The following is a 27,332-nucleotide window of genomic DNA, read 5'->3' on the forward strand; positions in this document are numbered from 1 at the left end:
GCAGAGGCTGGATTTGAACTCGCGATCCTCCTGCCTCAGCCTCCTGAGCCGCTGGGATGACAAGTGTGCACCCCAGTGCCCAGCTAGATCCTTTTAATTGCACTGCAAGAAATTTCTTTATGATCTTCATGTCATATTGACCATTTTGTAATCTGTAGAATTTTTAAATATGCAGTCACATTGTGTTTTGGACTGTTTTCATTCTACATAAATATTGATTTTAATAAGACAAGGATATAGAAGTCAAGGCAGACCATTAACAGAATAAAATTTTATCTGGAATCTGTCACTGCACGAGTTAATATTTTTAAAACATTCTCAGAACAGCCCACACTACTAAAATCACCCTGCACGCACTTAACGCCTGGAGTCAAGGCGGTTCTGTATCTTCTGCTCCAGGGGCTGCAGGGCTTATAGCGTTTAAAGAACCCTGTTGAAGGGCTGGGGCTGGGGCTGAGCAGTAGAGTGCTTGCCTAGCACGGGTGGGACCTGGGTTCGATCCTCAGCACCACATAAAAATAAATTAATTAATTAAAGATATTGTGTCCAACTACAACTAAAAATAAATTGGAAAAAAAAAAAAAAAGAAAGAACCCTGTTAAGAAGTGAACAACCAATCAATGTGCCTCTGGCCAGATGGAACAGCCAGAGGAGTTTCCAGGCCTGTTTGTCCCTTGCTGGTGGGTGCCTAGCATGCAGTCCCTGGTGACCGGCTGTGGTTTTTCCGTTTAGAAACCCAAATCTGACATGGTGAGAACCTCCCTTCGCCTGCTGACATCCAGCGCCTACCGGCTCCAGTCAGAGTGCAAGAAGGCCCTCCCTGGGGACTCGGGCTCACCCACGGACGTCCAGCTGGTCACGCAGCAGGTCATCCAGTGTGCCTACGACATCGCCAAGGCCGCCAAGCAGCTGGTCACCATCACCACCAAAGAGAACAACAACTGAACAGTGGAGTGCTGTCCTTTCTTTTTTCTAGACTCTTAAAAGTCCGATTCAAATTTAGACATGGAACTCCAGATTTTTACAAAAACATTTAACGACGATTTAAAACTTTTTAAAAGAAAACTCAGTATTATTTTTGCATGTTTTCTAACAAATTTTCAACTATTAATTTAACCCACTTGCCTTATTTCGTGCCTGTTTGCCCGTTTAGTTTCTGATGTCTCGTTGTGTTGTTGGTGACTGAGAGACCATGATCATACACATCCAAAAGTACTTTCATTGTTCAGAATTCGTTAAAATCCCTTTAAGCTCCCTACCTGTAGGTAAGATCATAAGTGAGTTTTTTTAGTAAAACGTTTTCTTGAGAGAGTTGGATCAAAAAAAAAAAAGTGAATACCACCTGTTTCCCTATCAAGCATCGTGCAATAAGTGGATTTTCCAACCAACTGCAAAACAAGTTCAAGTTTGGGGTATCTTAAGTTTGGGGTATCTCCAAGCATGTATGTAGAGAAAGGACTTTGCCATGTTCTAAATTAGTGTTAACAACCTCGTGTAGGAGGGAACAAGGAATTGCCCGTGTCTGTTTTATCATGTCTGAATGTTCTGTTATTTAATTTTTTGTCTTTATTTTCTATCTGTTTATATTTTACCATTATTCTGAAGTCTCCTTACAGTCAGATAAAGCATTCACCTTCCACACCGTGTCCCATGTGGCCATGTTCAGGAAGGAGCACTACCCATTGTCACCCATCATCAAGTACTCTGCCTTACCCCAAACCACACGGCTCATTCAGAACGTGCGGCAAAGACAAGCATCAGTTTAACAAGCCATAACTAACTTTGTTCCACCTACTCAGATGTCACTGCCACAAACTGACACTGCATGTCCCTTTCATCCACACCTTGGTTCTCCTTTCACCGCCGACAGCTTCCTCACATGAACAGCTTCACGTGTCCCATCCTCTGTCGGGACCTCCTCTAAGGTAAGGTGAATGTCATCCGAGTCAGCGTCTTCCCCTTCACCTCACTGGCACTTAGACACCAGCTCTCAAGAATTCCTGGCGGGGCCCAGTGGCGGAGCACATGCAGGTTTTATCCCCAGCACCACCAAAAAAAGGAAAAAAGGAAAGGACTTCCTTCGCATGCTCCTAGGAAAGGAGCGGTTGAAGTCTAGAACATGCTGCGGCTCAAGAGCCCGCTCTGAGCAGCAGTTCCTGTGGGGGTGGCTCGTCAGTGACCGACCTGAAGTACCCGTGAATGCAGTGGGCCAGAGCACAGCAGAGGTCTGAAGAGGGACAGCGGGACCCCTGGCCACCCAGGCAGGGACAGGTGCTCCCCCACCGCACTCGTCACCAGTAGAAAAGTGGGCCTGGTGTGGCCAGAGCTTTTTTTGTGCCACAAGAGGCACCAGAAATCTGAATTTTTTTGGTGCCATCTCTCCAATTAGAAATGTTGACAGCCAATCCAGACACATCCACAGGCGGCTACTCCCAGGTGAGCTGCGGGCTTACGGCCTCTACCTGGGGCTATGAACTTGAAACGGGAGCTCCTGGCTTTCCCTGGCCTCTGAGCCTGACCCAGAAGGTGGCGGTCCCACCCTCTGATGTCGCCGTCTGCCCTCTTTTTACCCATATGTTCTGTGCCATGGTGATCATACCTGAGGAAGTCAAGTGATCAAAGTACAGGTCACCTCGCGTGCTGACCAGGGCTGTTTTCACAGAACCAACTCCCACACTTTTACCCCTTGACCTGTGCTGTCCTGGAAGCAGTGTCACTATGGTGCTTTGGGGTTTGCTACATCATGGCCTGTGGACACCTTTGGTTCGCTGCAGTGTGAACAGCACAGGAAAAGGGTTCACGTCTCTGAAGACTTCTTGCTTACTGTCTGCATAGCCCTAAGTGCCACAGGAGTGCTGGATGCTCAGCAGATGCCTTCTAGAAGGGGCCTCCTGTCTGAGCTCCAGTGCTGGCTGGCCCCCTCTGTGTGCTTCATGGACTTGCAAATACCTGCTGCTCCCAGGCTCCCGTCATCCTTGGGAAAGACCCAGTGGCCTGCTGAGCTGGTACCCTTGGCTCCCAGGGAGAACACGTCTCCGTAGAGTCATCTGCAGGAAGTGAAGTGGTGACTTCCCTTGAACACTCGGGACCTGCAGCAGTTGTCTTTATACCCTAGAGAGAGTCGAGGATTGTGGGACCAACAAAGTATTTCCAGCTGTGAGAATACCACCTGGAGGGCTGGCTCAGTGACCCCCAGTGCCAGACCCTGGACAGAGGCTCCCAAGTGCAGTGACAGGCAGTGGTAGGAGAGCCCCAAGTTGCCCTCCTCATGACGTTCCCTTGTGTGAGACCTCTGTTCCTCTGTTCCTAGCGCCAGAGTTCTCTGTTCCTGTTGGCAAACCGCACCTTGTCTGCGCACTTGTCCTGGCCATTTTTTGCACATGGATTCCACAGCCTTTCACGAGTCATGTCTGCATCCTGAAGTGTTTCTTCGCCCTTATTCTCAACTCTCCCTCCCTGCCTGTGCACCCCGCTTCCCTGAAGCCAACAGGACAGAGTTGCACTTTATGAACAAGCACTTGTGCTAAGCAGGAGGAAGCAGCTCCACCCCCAAGCCCCCGCTCCTTGCCCTGAAATCATCTTCCAGCTGGGAATGCAGATAGTTCTTATTTGCCAAAGAACAATGGATTGGGCCCAAAGATCAAGTACAGCATTTCATGAAATTGGATCTAGAAGCGCACAACTTGGGAGCTACTACCCAGTTCCCCAGGCGACTTCAGTCGCAGAACTCAGAGTGAAACTAGCATGTTTTTACCCTCGACAGCACCCGTGAGCTTCCCAATAGTAGGATTTTGTTTTCCTCCTTGTCCTGGTTGAAGCTAATCTTTGTTCTTACAAAAGAAAATGCTGCATAGGAAAAAAATGAGATGCCTTTTATTCAGATGTGTTTTCTCTGTGTCCCTCATGACTGTGCTTACTTCTCATTTTTACTGTACATCGTATTCCTGTAATTATTGTTCCCTTCACGTGTTGTAAAATCGTTTTGGGATTTGTGCCTGCTAGTTATGCAATAAACAGGCTTATCTATAAATGTCTTGTGGTCATGCTGTGCTTTCTGCCAGTTAGTGGTATTTCCAAATATTCATAGAAGCATGGAGAGAGTTGTTCTCACATAACGCCGTCTTTAAAGACAGTGTCAATAATGACCAGATTTTTCTTCCTCTGTTCTTATTAGCAAATAGCTTTCTTAAAAAAAAATTCTAGCCAAGCACAGTGGCACACACCTATACCCCAGCAACTCATGAGGGTGAGGCAGGAGAATCATAAGTTCCAGGCCATCCTTAGCAAGACCCTGACTCAAAATAAAAAGGGCTGGGGATATAGCTCAGTGGTACTGCATTTGCTTAATATCGCGAGACCCTGGATCCAATCCCCAGTACAACAAAAGAAAAGGATATCCTGCATCAATTTTCTTGGTTTCTCCCTTGCTCTATTGTTTTGGGGTGGGAGTGGGTTGTTTGTTTTTTTGAGATAGGGTCTTGCTGTGGTGCCCAGGTTGGTCTCTAATTCCTGGGCTCAAATCATCCTCCCGCCTCAGCCTCCAGAGGAGCCAGGTCTAAGGCATCAAGGTCCTGGTTCCATTCCAGGCTGTCTCTCCCTCTGGGGATAGTCTGCATTGTGCTCTCAATATGTATCTGTTTTCCTAATAAACCTCTCTGTGCTGGGGGAGGGAGATCCTAGTTCCAGGAATCTTTCATGATGTATTTTCTCCTTAAAATTTCTAACTTTTAGGACCACCAAAGCCAGCCCAGCATGGATGCCCTGTCCTTTTCCCAACAGGTGATCAGGTAGAGGGATTAGTTCATCTCTTGGGGCCACACCAGTCAGTTTTCACTTTCAGAGGAAGGCCTTGTGTAGGTTCACACGGGTCTGCTATAACTTACATCAGGCAGAGACTTACACCTGGGTTCCGCAGAGCCAGCCAGTTGTCCTCTGGACAGGTGACTTGAGACGCTCCTTCCAGACAGGAGAAAAGGGTGGGGTAAGGGCTATCATCTTGGGGACGTTTTCCAAGGAGGCAATCTGGAGAAGTGGAGCATGGTTGCTGTGGAGGTCCCTGAACCACTGGGCTGGAGGCTCCCACCCAGGAGGCCTTCGGAGCAGGGCTTCCTGCGGAGGTCACTGGCCCCACCTCCCAGCCGGAGCCTCAGGGGCCAGGGAACAGATGTTTCTGCCCTCTGGGGCCAAGAGGCTGAGGTGGGCCTCTTCCTGGCCCCACCACACCGCCCGCCTCTGCCTTGAACATGGTTTCCTAACGCGCTTTGGTCTGAGCTGCGCTCACTGCAGGTCGCCACTAGGAATGTCACCTCCATCTGCTTCCTTGCCAGGCCCTGGGAGGAGGAGAGCTGGCTTGCACCCCATGAATGAGGGAAACGCCCGTAGCCCAGGGAAGGCGGCGGTGTCGGCCTGTCCCTATTTTCTCGTTTTTGCCAAGTCACTACCTTAACCAAGGAATGGCAGAGAATGTGGCCTTCTGGGGTGGGGATGCCCGGTGGGCTGGTTTCCTGCAGCAGCCTCAGGGCCCTTCCCCTCTAGCCCAGAGGAGGCAGGTGGGCAGCTAAGGGCACATCTCGACAAGGGGCCCTGTCAGCCTGAGTCCAAATCCCTGTGACCCTCCAGCGGGAGGCTGCATCCCTCAATTGCTGGCACCTGGACCTCTCCAGTATCGAGTGGCCAACTAGCAGGACAGACCAAGGCCTCTGTCCACCTGCTCAAGACACTGACAGAAGTATCCTCCATCCACGAGGCTGTGCACAGGCCACCCCACCACCCCACCAAACAGACATTTGGTGACCATCAGAGGAGGGACCGCCTTGCTACCCAGCAGTCAAGGTGCAAAGACTGTCCAGGAGCCAGTCTTGGCGAACTACACTCTTGAGGGTCCACACTGCTGCCAACTGACTTTGGCTCCTCTTGGCCGGAAGCCAGAGCCACCCAGATAGAGGCCATCCATCCACTTCACAGATGTACAGGTCACACCACAAACTAGGTCTGGAAGGAAGAGCCACTGGAGGTCAGAGACTGCATGGACTCTCACCTCACCCTCCCATCCACCCACAACGTCTTTCTCTGCCCCAGGCCCCTGCTGGGCACATCACAGCCCAGGTGCCCCCTCTCTGCCCAAGTCCCCAAACCATTTAGCCCCATTTCTCTCCCCAGTGCAGCTACTCTCCAAGGACCCTGGTGCCTCTTCCTCCTCCAAAATCCCTCTCTTCACCCCTTCCAACACCTTGCCCTCTGGACCCCACAGCCCCACCTTGGCCTGCGTACCACTGTCTCTCCCTTTTGGAAGCCCAGATAATCACCACTCACCTGGCCTTGGCCTCTTCCCTGGGCGTGGTCCTGTAAGCCCTCTCTCTGGCCCCAACACCTCACAGACAGGGAAGTTTTAAATCTGACTTGGTCTTGCAGATGCACCCATCAGACTACAGTGGCCTCTTTCTCCCCTTAACTGCCTGGCTGTCCCCGTCTCAAGCCAGCCTTTCCCTGGGACCTATTTGGTAGTTTGCAGATGGGGAAGGTGAGACTCAGCCAGACAGCCAGGTAGCGACAGAGCCGGGCAGAGCTCTGAGCCTGTGCTCTGAACGCCAGGGCTCTACGTGCACAGTGGACGTCCCAGATGAGGATGGCAGACCTCCGGGAACTATGGGGATTGAACCACCATACCACACCCCTCCTTCTAGGAGGGGCAAGGGACCTTGGCCAAGGCCCAGCAGGAAGGAGGGCCAGAGCAGAGCCTGTGGTCCCCACCTCCTTCGCACTGCTTCTGGGGGGAGTGTGGAGCTGAGCCAAGATGCAGCCTCTGCCCAGCCCGCCCCAGCTCAGGGTCTCCACTTGCTTTAGGAGGAGGCTTAACCGCTTGGGCAGTTGGGTCTGTTTTTTCTATATTTTCACAAATATTTCTCATCTTTTCTATTTGTTTTAAACCAAGATATTCAGGAACCATTGCTCAACCAGGCCCTGATCTTTCCGTGGTGGTTGCCCAGTTCAAGGGCAGGAACGATATGAGGACCTCACAGATTTCCACAGCTCAGTGACTGAGGGAGCAGCCCTGTGCCTGCTGCGGGGGGGAGGAGGGCTCCCTCCAGGACAGGCGCCTCCCCTCAGTAGAGGGAGCCTCTGACCCAGAACTGGAGAAAGAGGTGTGAGTCTGACCTGCGTCTGATTAAGACAGTGAAAGTCCTGCCCAAGTCCAGCAGCAGGGCCATGATCCAGTCCACCACTGGCAGGTCACTTCCTGTGGGGAGGCATCCTCTTGCGGGAATAATGAGGGCTTCTGAGCTCTGTATTCCCTGCACTTCATCTTCCCACACCCTCGAGTCTCTGCAGTCAATTCAGATGAGGGACTGGGCTCAGAGAGCGGTCACTAGGCTGCTACACCTGGGCCTCAGGATGGAACCCACAGATGGTCCTTCGCCTCACCTTCTCTGTGGCTCACATGTTTATACACCCCTTTCTGAAAGTCTTGACATGTCTGCAGAATGACAGAGTGGCCATTTGTGTGCCGACTACCAGGTAAGGAAACAGAAGATGGCCATGGGCCCTCCTTCCCCTAGTCCTCGTGTGTCCCCAATTTAAAAGCGTACTTTCCCCTGTTTTTGAAACATGCCCGTTCCCTCAGGATGCCTTCTCTTTGCTCTCAGTGTCGTAAGATTCAGTCGGGACACTGTGTGGTTCATGATCAATGCTGCTTGGTATCCACTGAATGAACACGCGAGCATTTCTGATTCTTGAGTAAAACTGTTTGACATCTGTATCTCAGTACATGTGGAAATACATCTCTGTAGGGTATACACCTAGGAGGGGGCCTCGGGGTCAGGGTATGCATCTCCAAAGCTCACTGTCCTCACAGGTTTTCAAAATCTTGGTCCAGCAGCATGAAGAATCCCAATGCACCACACCCTCCCCAGCACTGATTAACAGCCTCTTTCATTGGGCTGACACGGTGGGCTTGCTAATGGGATCTACCCCACTGCAGTGTTTTGTTTCGCTGGGGACTGAACCCGGGCCCTTGTGCAAGCTAGACGAGCGCTGTACCCTGGGGCCCTTGCTGCAGTTTTAATTTACATTCTCTGGTTGATGATACGGTTGCCTGCTTTTCCATGTTTTTAGCCTTTTTGATTTCCTCTTTGGTGAAGTACCTGTTGGGGTGTACACTCAGTCTTCTACTGGGTTCTTTTAAGAAAAAGATTATTCATAGGAGTTTTTTAAATGTCCTGAACATTAACATATCCCCTGGTAGATTTCTGTGTTACAAACATCCTTATTCTGTGGTCAGTTTTCTTCCTCTTAGGTATCTTGAAGATAAGCCTTCTTAACATAGTCCTATTTGCCAATCTTTCTCAGAAACCTTCCCTACACTTTTTTTACTTTCAAATAATAGGACCCTGTTCCCTCAGTTTCCCACGATGGCCACCCCTGACTATAACACAAAATCAGAATCAGGACATTGACACTGGTACAACTACAGGCCTCAGCACCTGTGTGTATGTGTGTGTGTGTGTGTGTGTCTCCACCCACAACCCAGGACCTTACCCATACTAGGCAAGTGCTCTACCACTGAGCTACCTCCCTGGCCCCACTTTATTTTTAAAATATCACTTTCCTTGAGTTCAAAAGCTATAGATGTTCTCTAGAAAAATATAGAAAAACATCCCAGATGAAAATTACCCATCTATACTGTTAGAAATAAACACTTGGTGGGCTGGGGTTGTGGCTCTGTGTTAGAGCACTTGCCTAGCATGTGTGAGGCACTGGGTTCAATTCTCAGCATACAAATAAAGGTTGATCCACAATACACACACACACACACACACACACACACAGAGAGAGAGGGGAAATAACCACATGGTAGCACTATTTCCTTAAAATAGAATTATGAAAATAACTACTTTTGAACACCTTTTAACCTAGCCGAGCAGGAATGTCTCCAGAACTTGGTTTGGAAGCTCTCCATCCGAATTCAAGGTGTGCATAACATCCCAAACCCAGAAGCCTCCTGTCTTGGACATCTGGGTCAGCAGGGTCTGCAACCTGAACCAACGTAGTGAGCAAGGTCTTTGCCCCAGTGTTCTCCCTGTTCCTCGGGCCTGGTCCCAGGCAGCCTTCTAGAGAGGCAGGCACTACAGGCTGTGTAGCCAGGGTAGGCCCGGTACTGGCCCTAGGCATCATGGGAGGGCGCTCTAGAAGGCGAATGACTTTCATTTCAGATACCTTTGTAAAAGATCTCTGGTTGCAGAATGAAGAAGATATAGGGTAAACAGAAGTCACCACAAAAGGTGGTGACAAGAGCGGTGAAGATGGACTCATACTCCAGGTCAGTAGCAGAACTCGGCTGTAGGTCCATGGTTTGTGCAGCTGGCAGGACAGTGTCACCAGTCACTTCTCTGAGACTATACTTGGGAGAAGGGCCCTGGCTGGGGCTTTAGGGATGGGAGTCTGGCTCATTTGGTGAGTTCTGGGAGTGGAGGCTCCGGGACACAGCAGGCAGCACACGGTGTGGTGGTGATGCAGGAGTTACTGACTAGGAGGGGACCTGGAAGGGGGGCCCACCTCGCTTCACCTGGAAGGGGCTGGGAGGCGGAGAGGCCTGGGACTAAAGGCTGGCACTCTTTGGGTTACAAATGGCAGAAGCTCAAACTGCAAAAGGACCCCAATGGTGTCAGTAACCAGAAGGATCAAGAAACATCTGGATGAACTGGAAACCCGAGTTGGTGGGGCAGCCACTCAGGTGCAGTGTCTGTCCCAGGAGCCACAGGTCAGTGGCACAGTCCACCATACCACACCGCTCAGGCAATCTCTCACCAACCTCACTCCACTATGAATGTTTCTGTACAGAAATGGAGGCCCAGTGTTTAGGGAAAAATAAACAAAAAGGAGCTGTGGTCTTTCTGCTTGGCTAAGCAAAGTACGATGAGGAAAGGGTACCGAAGCAGCTAGAAGGCAGTCCGCGTCCTGAACCAAGGCTCTTCGTCACTTGCAGAACAGCGATGATGCTGAAAAAGGTCCACTCCCAGCTTCGAGATCACCTGGCACTAGAAGTTATGTGCAGAGGTTTAGAAAAAGGTTTTTTTTTTTTTTTTTTTGGGGGGGAGGTAGTACTGGGGATTGAACCCAGGGGTGCTTAACCACTGAGCCACATCCTCAACCTGTTTTTGTATTTTATTTATAGACGGGGTCTCCCTGAGTTGTTGAGGCTGGCTTTGAACTCAGGATCCTCCTGCCTCAGCTTCCCGAGCTATTGGGATTACAAACATGTGCCACTGCACCCGGCTTAGAAAAGTTTTTAATAGGAAAAAATCAAAGTCAAACAAATGAGAATAAAGAAAGTGTATTTACACAATCAACTACATATAGGAGTGAAAATATAGAAACCGCAACTACATGTTTAAAAAAAAAATCACATGCATCCATCCTCTGAAGTAGGTACAGTGTTTTGGGTTGATCACAATATTAGGTCACAAAGTGAATGCCTCTCTAGAAGGAAGACACTGCAGTGTCAACTCCACGTGGCTTCATGCTGAGTCGGTCAAGACCACTGGGAAGCATAACGTCATGGTTTCACAGGTGTCACACGGTTTTAAGGTGATGCCCTGGGATGGAGCGTAGCGCTGTGGTAGGCATGTGCTTAGCATGTGCGAGGCCCTAGGTTCAACTCCCAGCACTTGCTTAAACAAAAAAAAAAAAAAGAAAGAAAAGAAAAAAGATGCCATACCATATATTTTTCCTTCTTACTTTTTTTTTTTTTTTTTTTGGTGGTGCTGGGGATTGAACCCAGGGCCTTGTGCAATGTGAGGCAAGTGCTCTACCAACTAAGCTATACCCTCACTCCCAAAATGCCGTATAAATAAATAAACAGATAGATAAAGAATAAAGACTTTTAGGTTATTCTTCAGATTCTGCTAAAGGTCGATTTCACTGACAACTACCTAAAAAATCCAGGTGATAAAAATTCATTGTATCCACTGAGAATCTGCTGGTGCCGGGTGTACTTATTGCACAAATGGCCTTCTCAACCCCAGGAGTTGCAACTGGCTCTGTGCCGGCCAGTCGTGTCTGCTCATCTGTGTCCCATTCCAGTGTCAGTGTTCTTGTTCAGCTTTGTCCCTTGCCCAGACCCAGCACTCAACCATCCCTAGAGAGATGTGTGCTGAATGAAGAGCAGAGAGAAAGACCGCCATTTCTAGAGCGCTGCAAGAATCGCTTCGTGTCACTAGTGGCTTCAGCACCGTCCTGTATAGAAGGAATCGACCTTTAGCAGAATCTGAAGAATAACCTAGAAGTCTTTATTTCTTTCTCTATTTATTTATTTATCTTGCAGTGCTGGGGACCAAAGCCGAGGCCTTGAGAATGCTAGGTAAGTGCTCGACCACTGAGCTACATTCTCAGCCCTAGAAATCATTAATTTTAATTAGGAAAAAAAGGGACTTTAAAACATTAAAACCAATATACAGTCACGCACCACATAACTGAGGTGTGGGTCAGCGGCAACTGCACACCCGAGGCAAGGCAGCAGAGCCTCGGCGGGTGGCCAACTAGTTTGGATGAGTACTGTTGGCCAGCGATGAGACTGCGTGACACTTTCCTCACAGGCGTCCCTGTCACCGGGTGGCATCTGCTTATGCACAGCTATAGTCACAACCCTAACCCATATGCAGTAAGAGGTGCAGGAGATGACAGGGACAGGAAGACGGTGGAACGTCCAGATTTACAAAATAGGTATTTTAGTCCAGTTTAGTGAAGAAATATTTAAATGTATTAGGAAGAGCCAATGTGACAGAATTGTAATGCTAATGAGGAAGATGACCGCCAGGCTTCAAAAATAATAAAAGATTTGTTCAGTAAAAATCCGAAGACCTATTTACCAGGAATTCGGTCCAGATCAGGTCTCTATGGGAACTCGGCATATGATTGCTAATAACTTTCTGCAGTTCCCAAGGAAACTTAAAGGGAGAACACAGTCCTGTGACAAGAAAAATGAATATGACCAATAAATGATCAGTCACAGAAAACATCCAGACCTGTGGGAGAGGTGGGTTAAATCTGTAAAGAGCCACCACGAGCAATGCACTGTGCAGTGATAAATAAGAGCAACAGGGACAAAGCCTGGAGTGGCGCTGTCAAGCAGGGCTTTATGTCACAATTAATGAACATCTGGGGGATAAAAATGAGCAAGCACGACACGAGCGGGGCTCGGGGGCCACTCCTGGAGAACCCAAGACACAGGACGAACATCGGGTTCAGGATGCAGTCTGCAGCTCAATTTGTTTTCACAACATGATGGAAGGGAGAGGAAATGTGACCCTGAGACTCAGAAATATTTTACTAAACTCTGGTTTTTAATAACCATAGGAAAATAGCCAATAATTAGTTGTCATTTCCTGAGCCATGGAACCTTGAATACAATGTCATGAAAATGACTTCTCAGAGGAAGAGTATGGAAAAAATACCAGTCATAAAAATATGATCATTACTACAAGGAACTGTAGCTATTGTAGAGAGAAATCTGGGACTATGTCACACTGACACAACAGTGGGAGAAGAGGGGGGCGGGTCCGTGGTCTGAGTCCATCTGGTTTCTTCAGGTTCAGCCCCTTTCTCTGGGCACAAAAGTCCCAGGTGGCTGCGTGAAACGGAGACCTTCCCCAGACACTAGAAGGTCAGGGCCCTGCCTTTAAAAGACCAGTCAGCCAGGGGACCGTTTGGGGTTCTTTTGCAGGGTCAGCAACACACACTGTGATTACTGCCCTGCATACACACTCTGCAGAAATTCTCACAAAACACTTCCTGAAGGAGGAAGACTCATTTCTCACCACCTTTCCAGAAGCATTCAGAGACCGTCAGACTGTTGGAAGGTCCTAATTATTCCTAGTTCTTTGCTTCCCAAATATAAAAGATGTGCTCCTTTCAGGCTACTAAATTCATAAACCTTGAAATAAACTACACCAAGACCTGTAAGTTTGTTTTCAATACAACAGTTAAATTTAAATGACAATTTTAAAGTATGGGGTTGGGGATTTGGCCCGTGGCAGAGTGCTTGCCTAGCATGTGCAACGCCCTGGCTAGTCTTCTCTGGAGTTGACACGGGGGAGACGAGAAACCACATATCCTGTTATGAAATACGACTTGTACCTCTTAGTATTGATCCAGAACCTTAAGTTATTTATGAATACTTTACAAGAGTACCGTGAACGGGAGCTGTGAGAGGCTCTTGGATGAGAAAGGCGGGAGAGGGCGTCACACCAGGGTTCTGCACATCCACGCCGGGGGACGCCAAGCCCTTCAAGTTGCCCTTGACCACACACCTGAGCATGCAGAGCTCAGCTCCCGGTGTTGCCTTGAACCCTGAGCAGAGCCAAACACTGTAGAACTGTCTAGCAGCTGCGGGTCAAAGAACTCAGCACCATTCTTCTCTGTGCCTACAGTACCAGCAAAGTTAGTCCCAAGCAATTCTGGGATGTCCGTAGGCCTGAGGGAAGAAAGCAGGCAGGAGACCATCAGATCAGCAGTCTCTGGAAGATGGGAAGTAGCCTCATTTTAATTAGAGCTGGTTTTTACTTACAGCTAAAAGAGCTCTGACCTGAGCCCTTAAAGCAGGCCCTCTAGAAGCTGCCATTCCTGTGCTCTGTGACACCCTGGTCCTTCTCCCCATCCCTGCCCATCCCTGCCTCCAGGCCCTTTGCAGATGAGGGCCTGCGCCAACTCTGTCGCGCTCAGTTCTGTTTGACCATGAAGCAGACAGTCCTCTTTCTTTGCAGCAGGTGTCCACAGGGTGCCCCTTAGAGTACCAGAGGCCTGGGTGGCCCCAGGAAAGGCAGGCAGTGCCCTCCCTTAGTCAGCTCCCTCAAAGCAGGTGCTTCTCAGGGTGCTGTCCATAGGGGTCACTCAAGTGCGGCAAGAGACAGGAGGGAGGGGAAGAGAGGATCAGCCAGAGGGAAGAGGCCAGCAGGGGGTCTCCTGGTCACCTGGCTACTGAGCAGGTGCAACCTGGCCCCACTGTCTCCTCTCACCAGCTGTGGCCACAGCTCTTTAGACTGTGTTTTGTCCCCAAACAGGGTGGACAGGCACACAACTCCCAGTCCAGACCCTGTCTTTGGGATATAGCAGCAGGAGCCATAGAAAAATCACCCAGAGGACTGCTGGGCCCAACCAAGGACTGAAAGAGACCATCAGACGCTAACCAGTCAGGAGAGAGATCAGTGAGGAGGACCGGGGAAGACCCGGGGACAGGGAGGACAGGGCAAGCACAGGGCTCAGTGGCCCACGCCTGGCAGGCTCCTACCTTGGGCCGGTAGCCCTGCTTGGCCATGATCTTCGCCTCCTGCTGCAACAGAGCATCAGAGAGCTGCTCTGCCTGCCTGGTCTCCGCCTCTTCCTCCTCCGCCTGCTGGTCCTCTTCCCATGCCCGCAGCTGGCGCTCTGCCACCTGGGCACCAAGAACAAAATCACCAGAGAAAAGGCCCATGGGTGAGAGCCCTGGGAGAGAAAGCCTGTGGTCCTACCCCGGCTGCGGGTCAGAGCTAAGAAACAATGATGGCAAATGCCAGTAAAAGGGAATGGGACTCAGGGGATGGAAAAAGCCATCTGTGTGGTGCTATGGACCTGGTAAAAAGTTCTGGACAGGCTAGTGTGTAGGAGAATGTTCTGGGTTATACATCAGGTACCAAAGAGAGACCTGTAGTCTAGTAAGCCAGCTGCTTCCAGATGAAGACAGCACAAAGAAACAGGGATGTCACCTGGTGCCCACCAGAGATGAGGGACCTGCAGGAGTGAACCCCAGCCCACCAGGCTTCTGCTGGAGCTCAACAGCCAGAGTGGGCGGGCAACAGACCAAGTCAAGGGTCTCTAGATTCTGTCCCATGGATGCAGAACCCGGGCAGGGCCTGCTGCCTCAGGCTCCTGCCTGCCCTCAACGTCAGCCCCACCTGGGCCTCCAACTCCTGCTTCCTAGCTGACTTCAGTTCTTCACTCTCCTCTCTCTCTCGGCGGGCCGACTCTCTTGCCTCCTCGAGATTCTGAATGAGTTGCTCCCTGTGTCTGAGGGATTCCTCTTGGGCCCGTCGGTTCTGTTCAATCTTTTCTTGTATCTGTTGTTGCCTCCCCATCAGAACCTATCCTCAGGAGAGGAAGAGGAGGATTTGAATCTCATGACACCTGTCGTCCTACGAGCCTCAGACAGGCTGCAGCTGCCTCAAGGCCCAGCCTAATCCTCAGACCCCACCTTAACCCAGATGGAGGACTCAGGCCCAGCCATGGGTCCAGCCAGACCAGTGCTGGCCATGTTTGCCAGGTACAAGGGCATTTCCCACCCTCTCCTCACACCCAGATGCAGGCTTGGTGCCAGAGACATCCCAAAGAGTTTGGCTGGAGCCCGTTCCCCAGACCAGGGAAAACGAATAGAAACAGGCCCACACAACAGACGGGCTCTGAAATAAAGAAAGAAGCCACACAGGTGACCAGGGACAACCTGGTCAGCCTAAGCTTGGATTCAAATCGACTTCTCCACGCAGCAGAAACCAGAGGAGTGCTATGTAGGAGACTGGGCCCCAGAGCAACGTCAAGTCCCGCCACAGGCCCAGGCCACAGCCGAGACTCAGTGGCCAGGAAGCCACCACACACACACACACACACACCAGCTCTACTCTCTGCAAGGACACATGAAGTGGCCACAACCAAGAGGGGAATTTAAATGGAGAAAATCAGAGCCACTGGGGAATATTTAGTACTCACAAATGAAAAATCATCAACTGCGACCCAATTTCCCAGGGATTAAAAATGTGGCATACTGGCAGGCACAAGGTGCAACCTTGCATTATTCTGAACCACTTTCAAGTGTTTTCCTCTGTGGTTAGCTTTACTCCCAGGACTATTTGCTGGGTCAATGGGAAGGAACTACTAGGCAATTAATGGAAAGTAAGAGAGACCTCTATATTTTTTATCTAGGTATTGGCATGTCCCACATTTGTACTGCTCCTGAGGGTGATGACAGCAATGAGGATGATGTGAATACTGATGTCTAGAGGGGTCAGCAATTGAGAACCAGGTAAATCCCTTCACCCCAAAAGAGATCCTAAAGTCAATGACTTGAAGAAATCAGATCCCAAATATCCTGGAGGGAGAAGTGGGAGAGCCTCTCAGTATGTCCGTAATTGAAGTTCAAACAGAAGCCATCCGCCAAAAAAGGATGGCGGGCTGATGGGACGACTGGATTAAGCATCAGTTATTTTAAAAGGGCATCCTGGGGCTGGGGCTGGGGCTAAGGGGTAGAGCACCTGCCTAGCATGTTCGAGGCACTGGGTTCAATTCTCAGCACTGCATACAAATAAAGAAATTACATAAAGGTCCACGACACGAACAATTAAAAAAAAAGGGCATCCTTGCAAAGGAACTACAATGGGAAATTCCTAAAAGAAAAATTCATTGACTTAAAAAAAGAAAAATACCTTTGATGCAGGAAGAGTACCCATGATGGGTGTACCTTCCACACATGCTCTCTGGTGGGCTTCTGGTGACCCACCCAGGGAAAACACCCACAGCAGGGAGAGCCTCCCACAGGTGCTCCACGCAGCATTCCTTATCATGACTCAAAGTTAGAAAACAACAGAATGTCCACAGAGGGAAAAGGAAAGCCAACCAGGGTGCACCTCGTGACGACGCCATCAACATGACACTTACCAGATGAACTAGTAGGTGGAAACTGGAAATCAAGTAGTACAGTATTTACAAAAAAATAAATACAAAACAAAAAAACGACCTATGTAGGCAAGACGCCCTGCACAGAAACAGGAGAGTGGAAGGAGCCAAGCGGCCGTGGCTGGGGGGCGGGGGCAGGGACGCTCTGCCCCGACTTTCCAATTGTGTTTTTCTGTACTGAATTTCTAAAAAGCCTGTATGACTTTTACAATGCTTTTTAAAGCCCACTTAAAATAACCAGAGACTATTCCCAGAACGCGTGGCAGGATCATTATACGACGGCCGACTCCAGACACTGCCAGGACCAGTGGCCGGGCGAGCCCCCCGCAGCTGGGATTACCTCGGTCATCAGCCTGTCCCGCGCGCTCTGCTCCCGGGCCCACTCTGCTTCTCTCTTCTCCCACATCTCTTTGGCCTCCTCCCTGGGCAAACACAAGTGGATGACAGAGGCTTCACACCACGTACAGAGAGCACTAGTGCTGATCTGCACACTGCAGCCATCTAACATGAACAAGACCATCAGGACATGGAGACGGGAGAGCACCACTGTACCCAAGCAAGCCCTGTCACCCTACATCTGGGGTCACAGCTGGCTCACCCTGTTGCAGGGAAATGACTCCCACCTACATCCACGAGTTCCTCTGGGTGAAATGGGCTGGCTGAGAAATTAAAGCTAAGAGAAATAAACAGTGAAAAAACCACAGAACACAGAAAGTAGTTTCAAAAGAGGGGACAGGGCGGGCAAGCTGACCATGATCGAGCTTCTGGACAAAGATGGAGTCCAAGCCTGCTTTATTTACATCAGGAAACATCAAAGGCCTTCCATAGAATGTTCTTCACCAAAACAGGATGAAGGTGAGCTGTCCAGTTCCTCACGGGATATGCCCATCTCAGTTCTACATGAGGAACTTTCTAGCAGAGTGAAGGAAAAGGTCAAGTGCACTGGGCCATCTATTACTGGGGTAGAACCACGGAACGTTCCTTCCCTGGCTTCCATGCCCTGAGAAGGTCGTCATGTATTTCACGGATGGCTTCCCACAAATGACCTCCTCTAGTATCCATGTCCCGCACACCTGCAACTCAGCTGGACGTTAGGATGCAGGAACAGGAGGGCTGCAAAGCACTCAGCACAGTGTCTGGCACCCAGGAAGTGCTCAGTGCATGCTGCATATTATTAAATTATTTCAATTTACTTGCTTAATTTTTAGGCTTCAAAGCCAGGTGTGGCAGTCCACACCTATAGCCTGAGCTACTTGGGAGGCTGAGATAAGAGGATTGCTTGAGCCCTGTAGTTTGAAGCAACACAGCACGGCCTCATCTCAAAAAGAGGTGTGTGTGCACATACATGTGTGTATGTATGTGTATATGACACAGGTATAATGTCTGACGTATATCACATACGATGCATTATTTATACATACACACATACAAGACTCAGGCCCATTTTAATAGACCCAAGAAGCATTCAACATTTCCATGATCTATAACAATTCCCTTTCAGATTTCTAAGATTTAAAATGAACACATCATTACTTTAAATCCTAATAATTTCCGCTTTGAATACCTCAGGGTATTGAATACCACAAGGGAATGGCCAAATTAACAGGGACTAATGCTTCAAAGAAGAAAGTGGAGGCAGGCACAATGGCACGCACACACCTGTGATCCCAGAAGTTCAGGAGGCAGAGGCAGGAGGACTGCAAGTTGGAGGCCAGCCTGGGCAACTTAACACACCCCCCTCAAAATAAAAAGTAAAGGGGCTGGGGCTGGGGCTCAGCGGTAGCGCACTTGCCTGGCATCTGTGAAGCACTGGGTTCGATTCTCAGCACCACACATAAATAAATAAAATGAAGTTCTATCAACAACCCAAATAAATAAATAGAAAGTAAGAAAGGCTGGGAGTATAGCTCCCAGCACCCTGGGTTCAATACACACTCACACACATACACACACACACACACACACACCCAAAGGTGGCCCTTTGGTGACCTAACAGACATTTCAAGGTCCTAGAGCAGGGAGCAGGAACATGAAGCCAGGCAGCTGCCACCTCTCACCTCAACAGCATCTGCAGCTCTGCCTCCCGCGACCTCTCGAGCTGCAGCTGCTGCTCGATGACCTGCTTCATCCAGGCCACGTCAGCCAGGGCCTGCTCCCGCCTGGCCAGGTGCATGCGCTGGGCCTCGTCCTCCTTCTCCAGGAGGGCCTGCAGGATGCGCCTGTCTGCCTCCTAGAGGAAGCAGGTGCAGCAGTGGGCGCCTGGCCAGAGCCCAGGTGCAGCACGTGAGCGCCGCTCCCACAGGGACGCGTCCCCCTCCCCCATCCCTTCCGCACAAGCTGCAAAGGGAGACTCCACATTCCCAAGACGAAGAAGGGAAGATGCTGGAATGTTTCCAGAAGACATCACAGGTAACCAGGAGGGGCGGTTCAGACAGTGCGGGTGCCCTGGTCCAGCCATGCAATAGGCCATCCCCTGCCCAGGGGCACCAGGTCATTCTCGGGTCTTCTCTCTCACACTGAAGCTGCAGGGAGCAGTGTGCGCGTTTCTTTGCGCATCTGTCACTGCAGTTCATGTTCGCAGAAATGGAATTGCTGCCTAAAAGCAGAGTCCCCTCTCCACCACCTTGTGCCACCACAAGCCCTTGGACATAGGAAGAGCACAGCTTTTTAGAACATAATTTGACAGCAATTCCACTTTTAAGAATATCGAGTACAGTGACACGATCGCCAAGGCTGTGCACGCACCGCTCCTGCAGCTCCAACGCAGGAGGGAAGAGCTGGAGGCGGCCCATGCCCCGCACAGGGGCAGCATGCACAGGGGTGACTCTGCGTCCCAACAAGCTGCCCTGACAGAGAAGGCCGGGAGGGTGTGGAATGCAGGGCTGACTCCCTTGCTCATGGGGGGCTCGGTAAAGAACCTAAAAGGAACCACTGAGCAGCTACAATAAAAAAGCCACGCTCAATCTAAATATACGGCTCTTTCTAAAGTTATGTATGTACTACTGAGTATGCTAAAAGAATGCAACCTCAATCGTATTCAAAAACAGCCAAAGGAAAAAAGCACCCAACTCTTTATAGGTATGTGTATCTAGACAAACAGGCACCAAATGGACATCCCAGGGGAGGGGCAGCACGGAGGAATCTTTGTGCTGTTTAGGTTTTCTTTTGTTGTTGTTGTTTTAAACAATAGTTTCACTGAAATATAATTTTTGTGGGGTTTTTTTGGTATTGAGAATTGACCAGGCACGCTTTACCACTAAGCCACATCCTCAGCACTTTTTAACTTTCCATTTTGAGACAGGGTCTCATTAAGTTGTTGTGGCCGGCCTCACACTTGTGATTCTCCTACCTCAGCCTGCTGAGCAGCTGGGATTACAGGTATGTGCCACCAAGCCCAGTCCTTGAAATACAATTTGATGTTCTGATACATATGTACATGGTAAATAATTACTACAACCGAGCTATTAACATACATAACCTCACAGTTACCTTTTCCTGTAGTGAGAACACTATTTTTTTTTTTTTTAAAGAGAGAGTGAGAGAGAGAGAGAGAGAATTTTTTTAACATTTATTTTTTAGTTTTTTGGCGGGCACAACATCTTTGTTTGTATGTGGTGCTGAGGATCGAACCCGGGTCGCACGCATGCCAGGCGAGCGCGCTACCGCTTGAGCCACATCCCCAGCCCAGAACACTACTTTCTTGACAAATATTTTTTTCCTAGGTGGTGCTGAGAACTGAACATTGGATCTCATGCACGTCAAACCTATGCCCTAACCCTGCGCTGCATCCTCAGATTTCAAATCACAGCAACAGTATTCTGAGCTATAATCCCCAAACTGTTCATTTGATTCATTCTGTCACTAGAGCCAGGCATGCTGGCATATGCCCCTAATGCTCCTAATCTCCTAATCCTAAGGAGGCTGAGGCAGGAGGATCACATTTGAAACCAGACTGGGAAAGACCCTGTCTCTCAAAAAAATAATAAGGACTGGGGTTGTCACTTGGTGGCAGAGCACCGCTGGGTTCACTCCCCAGTACTGCAGGAAAAAAAAAAAAACCTAAACAAAATGGGAAGTACGTATCCTTTGACCAACATCTCCCCATTCCCCACCCCTCATTTTTTTTTTAATTCTTAAGAGAATGCAAGTGTCTACTGAGCAGTGGAAGATATTTTTCAAAAAAGGGTGGAAAAATGCCAAGACATCCACTCAGACTCACCAGTTCCTGTTTGATCTGCTGGGTGCGTCGGTTGAGCTGTGCATTGTACTGATGTCTCAAAAAACGCCTATAAATGACAAACCGTGGGCTGCTTCAGTACTTTGCAAACAACAGAATGGAGAAAGACAACTGCTCACTCAGGCGACATCCTCTAGTGGATGGAGAGGATGGGTTCCAGGGACCCCAGTGTGAGTCTGTGGATGTAAGAGGCTGCCTGCCTGGACCACAGCAGGGTTCCCCACACGCACCCCAACTCTGCCTTCCGCCGGAAGGCTGCCATCTGCCTCCTCTCTTCCTCCAGCCTCTCCAGTTCCCACCGTTGCTTCAGAAGATTCTCCTGCTCCTTCTTCAGTTTGGTTGCCTGTAGTTTTAAGGGTAAAGCCAATGAGATCATGGCAACCAAATCTTCCGCGATTTGTCCTCTCCATTTTTGGCAGGAACTACACAACATGGCCTGCCCCCATGGCTCACAATCCCCTCCACCTCTGGGGTTCAGCCCCTTTCTCAGCTTAACTTGTCCACTGGTTCCATCTCAACTGAATCACTTCCTGCAAGGGTCTTTTCTGGCCCCTTGAACTTTCTGTGCTGTCCACACTTACTGTACCTTAACAGCTGCTGCCCCACCTGACCAGCAACCACGTGAGGCCAGGGGTGAGGACCTTGCTCAGGCTCTACTCTCACATCCAGAATTCGTGGTGGGCACAAAGTATCCAGTCATTAAAACATTTAGGCAAGGAAAAGGAAGAGGACAGGAGGTCAAAGGATATGGGGCCTCCCTGCAGGTGAAGGGGAAGATCCAGCCCCCTCCGAGTACTCAGCACAGTATCCTCAAAAAAGACAGGCTCCGAGACTCCCGAGACCCAAGACCAGCTACCAGCGGAAAGCCATGTGCTGCCTCATCCAACTGAGTCATGTCTGCTTAGCACACGGGAAACCCACATTCTAAGACTCCCAGAGATGGCTACTGCATCTAGGAGAACAGGTGTTATCGCTGGTTGGCTAATGTTCTAGAACCTAGGCACACGGCCTCAGAGCACGGAGGACCTGGATGGGAGTACCTGGGAAGGGAGTACGGTCTGCGGTTGCAGTGCCCGGAATCACCCGCCCAGCCACCTGGGGACCTGTGTCCTAGGCCCGTTTCTCACTCACCTCCATCTCCTTCAGCTTCAGCTCCTCCATCTGCCGACACAGCGCCTCCGCCTGCAGCTTATCCTCCAGGTGCCTCCGCTCCTCCTCGGCTCTCAGCCGCTCCATTGCTTCCCTCCGAGCTATTTCGTATTCATTTTCATAGCGTCTGTTCTCTTGCTCTTTGGTGGCTTCCTCCTGCAAGAAGCCACATTAACCTGAGAGCCAATACTTGTGACATGCAGCCCCCTGGGTCTTTATAATATAAATGTTATCAAAACAAACTCCAGCAACAATAAATGCCCTTAAAGACACATGTGTCACTTTCCACCCATTAGCCCTGATCACCTGGCCTGCACCTCGTCACTAAGTCAATAATATAAAACAGGAAGAAAATCCAGAGACAAAGACACTCTCAACCACCACACATGTGGCTATTTCCAGAGTCACATACTACACCTGTTTTTTTTCTTCTTTCTGTGTTTCCCAAGAGTTTATCACATGCTTCTTGTGAAGGTCCAACTCAATCTGAGGATAAGAGGGGGACAATATTAATTTCCTCGTTGGCTTATGTGACACATACTACTGCTGGGAACAGTTTTTGGTACCTTCCATGACACCCGCTGGAACATGATCATGACTTCTGTCTGAGGACTGAGTGGCTTGGTAAGGGCGCATGGGGGGCTCTGACATAGGCTGGATGCTGTCAATTAGAAAACCAAAGGACCAGGGGCTTCTAAACCAAACTCCAGCATTGAAACAAAGTAACAGGAACTCTTGTCAGTGGGGCAGAGGAGGAAGCAAGCACAAACACTGAGTAGAAATACAATTTCAAAAGCCACCTCTGTTGGCCTCAAGTGCCAGACTCCCAGGCTCTGAGAGATAGCTGGATGGGGCAGACCCTGGGAGCCCACCATAAGCATGGTCCCCAAAACTTCCTCTGCAAAGTAATAACTGTTAAAACAGGTGCTCCCTCTATCAAATGATGCAACAAGCAGGTCCAACAAGTCTGGGGTTATCAGAGATATGGGCTTAGAGAATCTTCTGGATTAGAAAAGGAATGTGACACTCTTTCATTTGAAATTATTTATACAGTTTAAATTTTCCCCCCAACACTGTGATGAACTGAATGTTGTGAATAACTTTTAGTTATTGACTTAGTAGGGTGGTGGGGTCCTAACTCGACAGTATCAATGTGAGGGAAGAACTTCTAGTAGAGGTGACTGCGAGAGTCAGGCCTGAGTTCTCAGAGCAGAGTAAGTCCAGGGGCTGCAAGAGGCTGGGACATCACACTAGATGACAGACAGCCACGGAGAGGAGTCTTCCCACAGGTCAATGCTAACCACACAACACTCAAAAGCGCCCAGAAACTCCATCCCTTAGCAACCGCCAGCTTGTGAAAGTGACTACAAATGAAGTAATAGTGCCAAATGTGCTCAAACCATTAAGTTGAAGTAGATGAATATCACTCACCACTGGGATAAACTTCCTTCAGCCAGTCTCTGCTAAATGATGCCACCAAGCCTGGATGCCACCCTTTCTCCCTGTCACCAGGTCCTGCAGTTTCATCCACCTGTCTCCTGCCATCCCAGTTCAGGCCTTCAGCATCCCCCAGCTGGGCTACGCAACAGCCCCTTCAACGCCCTCCTCTGGGTATGCCCTGGTAAAGCACTCTGGGTATCCCCAGGGCCTCCAGGGGACTGTCGGGGACTGTCTGACTCTGTCTGCCTCACCAGCCTCATCTCTTGGGGACTGCCACTTCTAGTGTGATGTCCCAGCCTCTTACAGCCCCTGGACTTACTCTGCTCTCAGAACTCAGGCCTGACTCTCGCAGTCACCTCTACTAGAAGTTCTTCCCCCACATTATACTGTTGAGTTAGGACCCCACCACCCTACTAACTCCTCTGGGATGCCTCCTCAACCCCTGAACAGTGGGGCTCCCACAACCACCTGCCCAGTTCCCTGTAGCCTGCACTGAACAAGCTGCCCACTGGCTCCCCCACTGGCCAGCAAGCTCCTTAAGGGCAAGGACCACACCCCAGCAGCAAACCATGAACGTCAATGAACACATAGTAAAACAAACAAATGAACTGCTCATCTGACCAGGTTTCCGACCCGGTGCTCTTTTTAGGAGCTGGAGATTCCCTCCCATTTCAACCCAGAACAAGACGCATGGTAAAAAAAAAAAAAATTTTTTTAATCTGGCTTCATGATTTTATCTACTCAGGTAAATCAGTGGATTACCTCTCGAAGTTTCGGGTTGTTCTTTTTCCAGTGTTCATACAAAAGTTGTTCAGCAATCTGAAAACACAAAAGGGGAAGTCTGATGTCGCTTTTCCAATCCATTCATATTCTGAATGATGCACAATGGAAGTCAGCTCAGGCCAAGATGTCCTCCCGCTTATGAGATGTCACTGCACCCATCATTCAAATCCACCCGACCTGCACCTACAGCACTGGGAGCCAGGCATCCAAACAGAATGGATAGCTCTGACAAGTGACGCTTATGGTGGTGATGAAGGGGGCCAAAATCTGATGCCAGATGGGTTCTTTCTAGGGGGTCCCAAATACACAGCAGGCTATGAGCAGACTGGGGCTCACCATTCCACAACTGCTTTGGAAGATAAAATACAGCAGTCCCAGACCTTTGTGGAACCACAAAACTGGAATTAGGAAAGAGGAATCAGCTGTCATCTTTTAAGGGGCCAAAGAGAGGAATGCTCCCTGCACAAGAATGGAGGGGGCACTCTTCCAGGCTGGCTCTGGAGGTAACTGGCATCTCATCAGACCAGAGCTCCCAGGAGTGAGTGACCCCATGTCACTACACTGACAGGTGGGGATGCTCCTACTCCTCCACAGCCTCCTAAGGGCTATGACAGTTACCAGTTTCCTCTGTTCTTCTTGGGCAGATTTCAGATTCCCATGCCGCTCCCGGATTCTTCGTTCCCGCAAGTTCATGCTCAGCCTCAGCTCTTCCAGTTCCCTGACCAGCAGGTCCTGTTCCTCCAGCATAAGCTGCCGGAGTCTGTCTCGACGCGCTTCCAGACTCCTCCTCTTCTCCTCCTTCATCTTCTCTCGCTGGTAGGCATGCATGCTGGGTAAGAAGAGGCCCATGAAACATCAATCGTGCTACAGCCCCAGGTGGCATGCTCTACTCCACCATGGAGAGGAGAGACTGAGGCAAACACAACAATGACACAGGAAGGTGCTCTAAGCCAAGGTGAAGAGAGCAGGTCACAGAACAAGATGCATATTTTGTTTTTGCAAAGAGAAAACATAATGGACGTATATACACATGTGATAGTAGTAATAGCTAATTTTTTGAGCAATTACTATGTGCCAGGTAATATACACATGGAAGTTTTACATTATTTATCACTTGAGTCCTTATGAAGTAGGTTTGGTTTGGGCCTCACTTTAATCATCACCAGCCAGGCGTGGAGGAGCACATTTGTAATCCTAGCCAAGTTGAGGCAGGAGGATCTCAAGTTTGAGGCCAGCCTGGGCAACTTAGTAAGACCCTGTCTCAAAATCACTAAATAAAATAACTGATGAGGAAACTGAGGCTTATTCATACAACAATGACACAGCCAGGCTTTCCAAGGTCTGACTCTAAATCTTATGCTTTTAATCTCCATGTTTTTATGATTATTCTATAAAATGGGCTGTGTCTGTGTATGTACTTAAACACAAAAAGGGAAAAATATGGAAGGATATGTACCAGATTGTTGACTATGTTTCTCTCTGGGATGTGGGTAGAATTCCAGATTCTACCATATGTCCACTTCTATATCATTTTATCTTTTCCAGTGCAAATGTATTACCTCAATGCTGATTTTTTCCCCAATTTCCAGCTTGAAAAATATATCACCACATGGGTCATCCATGCTGTCGGGCAAATCTCAAGAAAACATGCCATCAAACCACACTCCCCTGGCCCTTAAGGTCACATCCCCTGACCAATAAGTGCCACCCCTCACCTCCATCTACTGCACAGTTACCTCCGCAGGTAGGAAGCTTTGGAGCTCCATTCTGCCTGTTTGGAGGTATAGATGTCAGACCTCTGGAAATAATGGCTGTTCTGGTCCCACTGCTGCCGAAGCCGGGCTTCTTGCTCTCTCTGTCGCTGCCGAGTTGCCTGCTGATCCAGAAGCCTTCTACTGCACCAGTAGGAGGGCAGAGTGGGGAGCGCCATCTATGAGGAACAGCAATGGCAGGAAAATGAGCCAACTGCACAGGCTCGGTTCCAACATGCCTTAGCTCTGGTAGAGCCCAGGAAGAGCTAAGCCTGGGTGTAGCACCTGGAAGTATTTCGGGCTACTATGTGGGACCCTGAGGAAAGAGATGCATGGAGGAAATCAAGTTGCCTGGCTACAATGTTGGAGCCTGGAAAGCAAAGGGTAGTCTCTGGTCGCCATTCCTCCTGAGCCAAGAGCTGCCTGCCGTGCAGAAGGTGTGCACAGAGCTTGAACGAGAACGTCTGGGAAGCTGTGTACAGACCAGGCATCATCCTCCAGGTGCTAAGGGCACATAATCTTCATCCGTGGGTCCAATGTGGCCCGCTGCTACCCACGTATGATCTGTGCTGAGACGGGGGCAGGTCTAACGCACTCTGTCCTCGGTCCTGTAAAGCCGCCGTGGAGAAGCCTTTGCACCGAGTCACAGCTTCAGATTCCAGACCCCCAGGAAGGGCGGTTTCCCTTAACAAACCACATCCCCCTCTCAGCTTCCAACACCCACATCTAACAAAAGCAGTTACAAAGTGTCACACCCAGCGCCCCAGCAGCAGAGAGAGGACCGGCCCCCAGGCGCCCGGGGCTCGCGTCCCGATTCCCCGCCCGGGTTCCTGCCCGCGCGGCGCCGCCTGCGGAGGGTTCCTGAGGGACCCGAACTACAGCGGGCTCCCCCGGACCAGCCCAGCCTCCCGACTCACGTTCTCCTGTGCCCCAAAGTTTCCGAAGAGTCACCCGGCCCGAGCTCCCACAGGCCCCGACCAGGCCGGGCCAGTTCCGAGGGTTCCCTTCCAGCCCGCGGTGCAGCAATGCCGGCCGTTTTCCGGATCGTTGCCTGGGTAACGTTCTGGGCAACGGAACGCCACGAGGGCCAAGCCACCTCCGCGCGATCTTGGAGGCGCGAAGAAAAAGAAGACTGTGTTTTTTTTTCTTCTGACGCCCCCTTGTGGTGGGCGGGAGATCAGCAACAAACCTCGTTAGTCCACACAAAACCCAGCGGGGTGGTTTCGTGGGTGGGATGAAGGTGAAGAAGAGCGTGCGGAAATCAAGGCGACACGATAGAA

The 27,332-nt window shown here is 49.9% G+C and overlaps 2 protein-coding genes across 13 annotated transcripts in view; one reads left to right on the forward strand and one right to left on the reverse strand.

Annotated features, from left to right (window-relative positions):
• Positions 1–4,030, forward strand: part of Git2 (GIT ArfGAP 2) — a 50,803-nt gene extending 46,773 nt beyond the window's left edge. For all 8 annotated transcript variants that reach the window (XM_046464273.2, XM_046464276.2, XM_046464277.2 and 5 more), the window contains one exon: positions 733–4,030. In XM_046464273.2, the coding sequence (XP_046320229.1) occupies positions 733–945 (213 nt within the window). In that variant the 3' untranslated portion in view covers positions 946–4,030. The remainder of the gene's footprint in view (positions 1–732) is intronic.
• A 6,284-nt stretch (positions 4,031–10,314) lies between these two features.
• On the reverse strand, positions 10,315–27,126 carry Tchp (trichoplein keratin filament binding). 5 transcript variants are annotated; one of them, XR_006856111.2, is made up of 14 exons: positions 26,970–27,126; positions 26,038–26,231; positions 24,920–25,130; positions 24,281–24,337; positions 22,496–22,564; positions 22,061–22,234; positions 21,160–21,272; positions 20,912–20,978; positions 18,750–18,922; positions 17,033–17,114; positions 14,925–15,110; positions 14,282–14,425; positions 13,305–13,468; positions 10,315–10,663 (listed from the first exon to the last, which is right to left on the reverse strand). XR_006856111.2 is itself a non-coding variant. In XM_046464354.2 (13 exons), exons 2-13 carry the CDS (start codon positions 26,229–26,231, stop codon positions 13,436–13,438), a joined length of 1,503 nt encoding a protein of 500 aa, XP_046320310.1. In that variant the 5' UTR covers positions 26,970–27,126; the 3' UTR covers positions 10,702–13,435. The 5 variants fall into 5 exon arrangements, 4 of the variants coding, with proteins under 4 accessions (XP_046320314.1, XP_046320310.1, XP_046320311.1 ...); XM_046464354.2 differs by lacking the exon at positions 10,315–10,663 and having other exon boundaries at positions 10,702–13,468; XM_046464355.2 differs by lacking the exons at positions 10,315–10,663; positions 26,970–27,126 and adding an exon at positions 26,537–26,915 and having other exon boundaries at positions 10,702–13,468.
• Positions 27,127–27,332: the final 206 nt, after the last annotated feature.

The sequence above is a fragment of the Marmota monax genome, unplaced genomic scaffold, assembly GCF_021218885.2.
Source record: "Marmota monax isolate L192 unplaced genomic scaffold, Marmota_monax_Labrador192_F-V1.1 WCK01_AAM20220418_F8-fsc00269, whole genome shotgun sequence".
NCBI lineage: Eukaryota > Metazoa > Chordata > Mammalia > Rodentia > Sciuridae > Marmota > Marmota monax.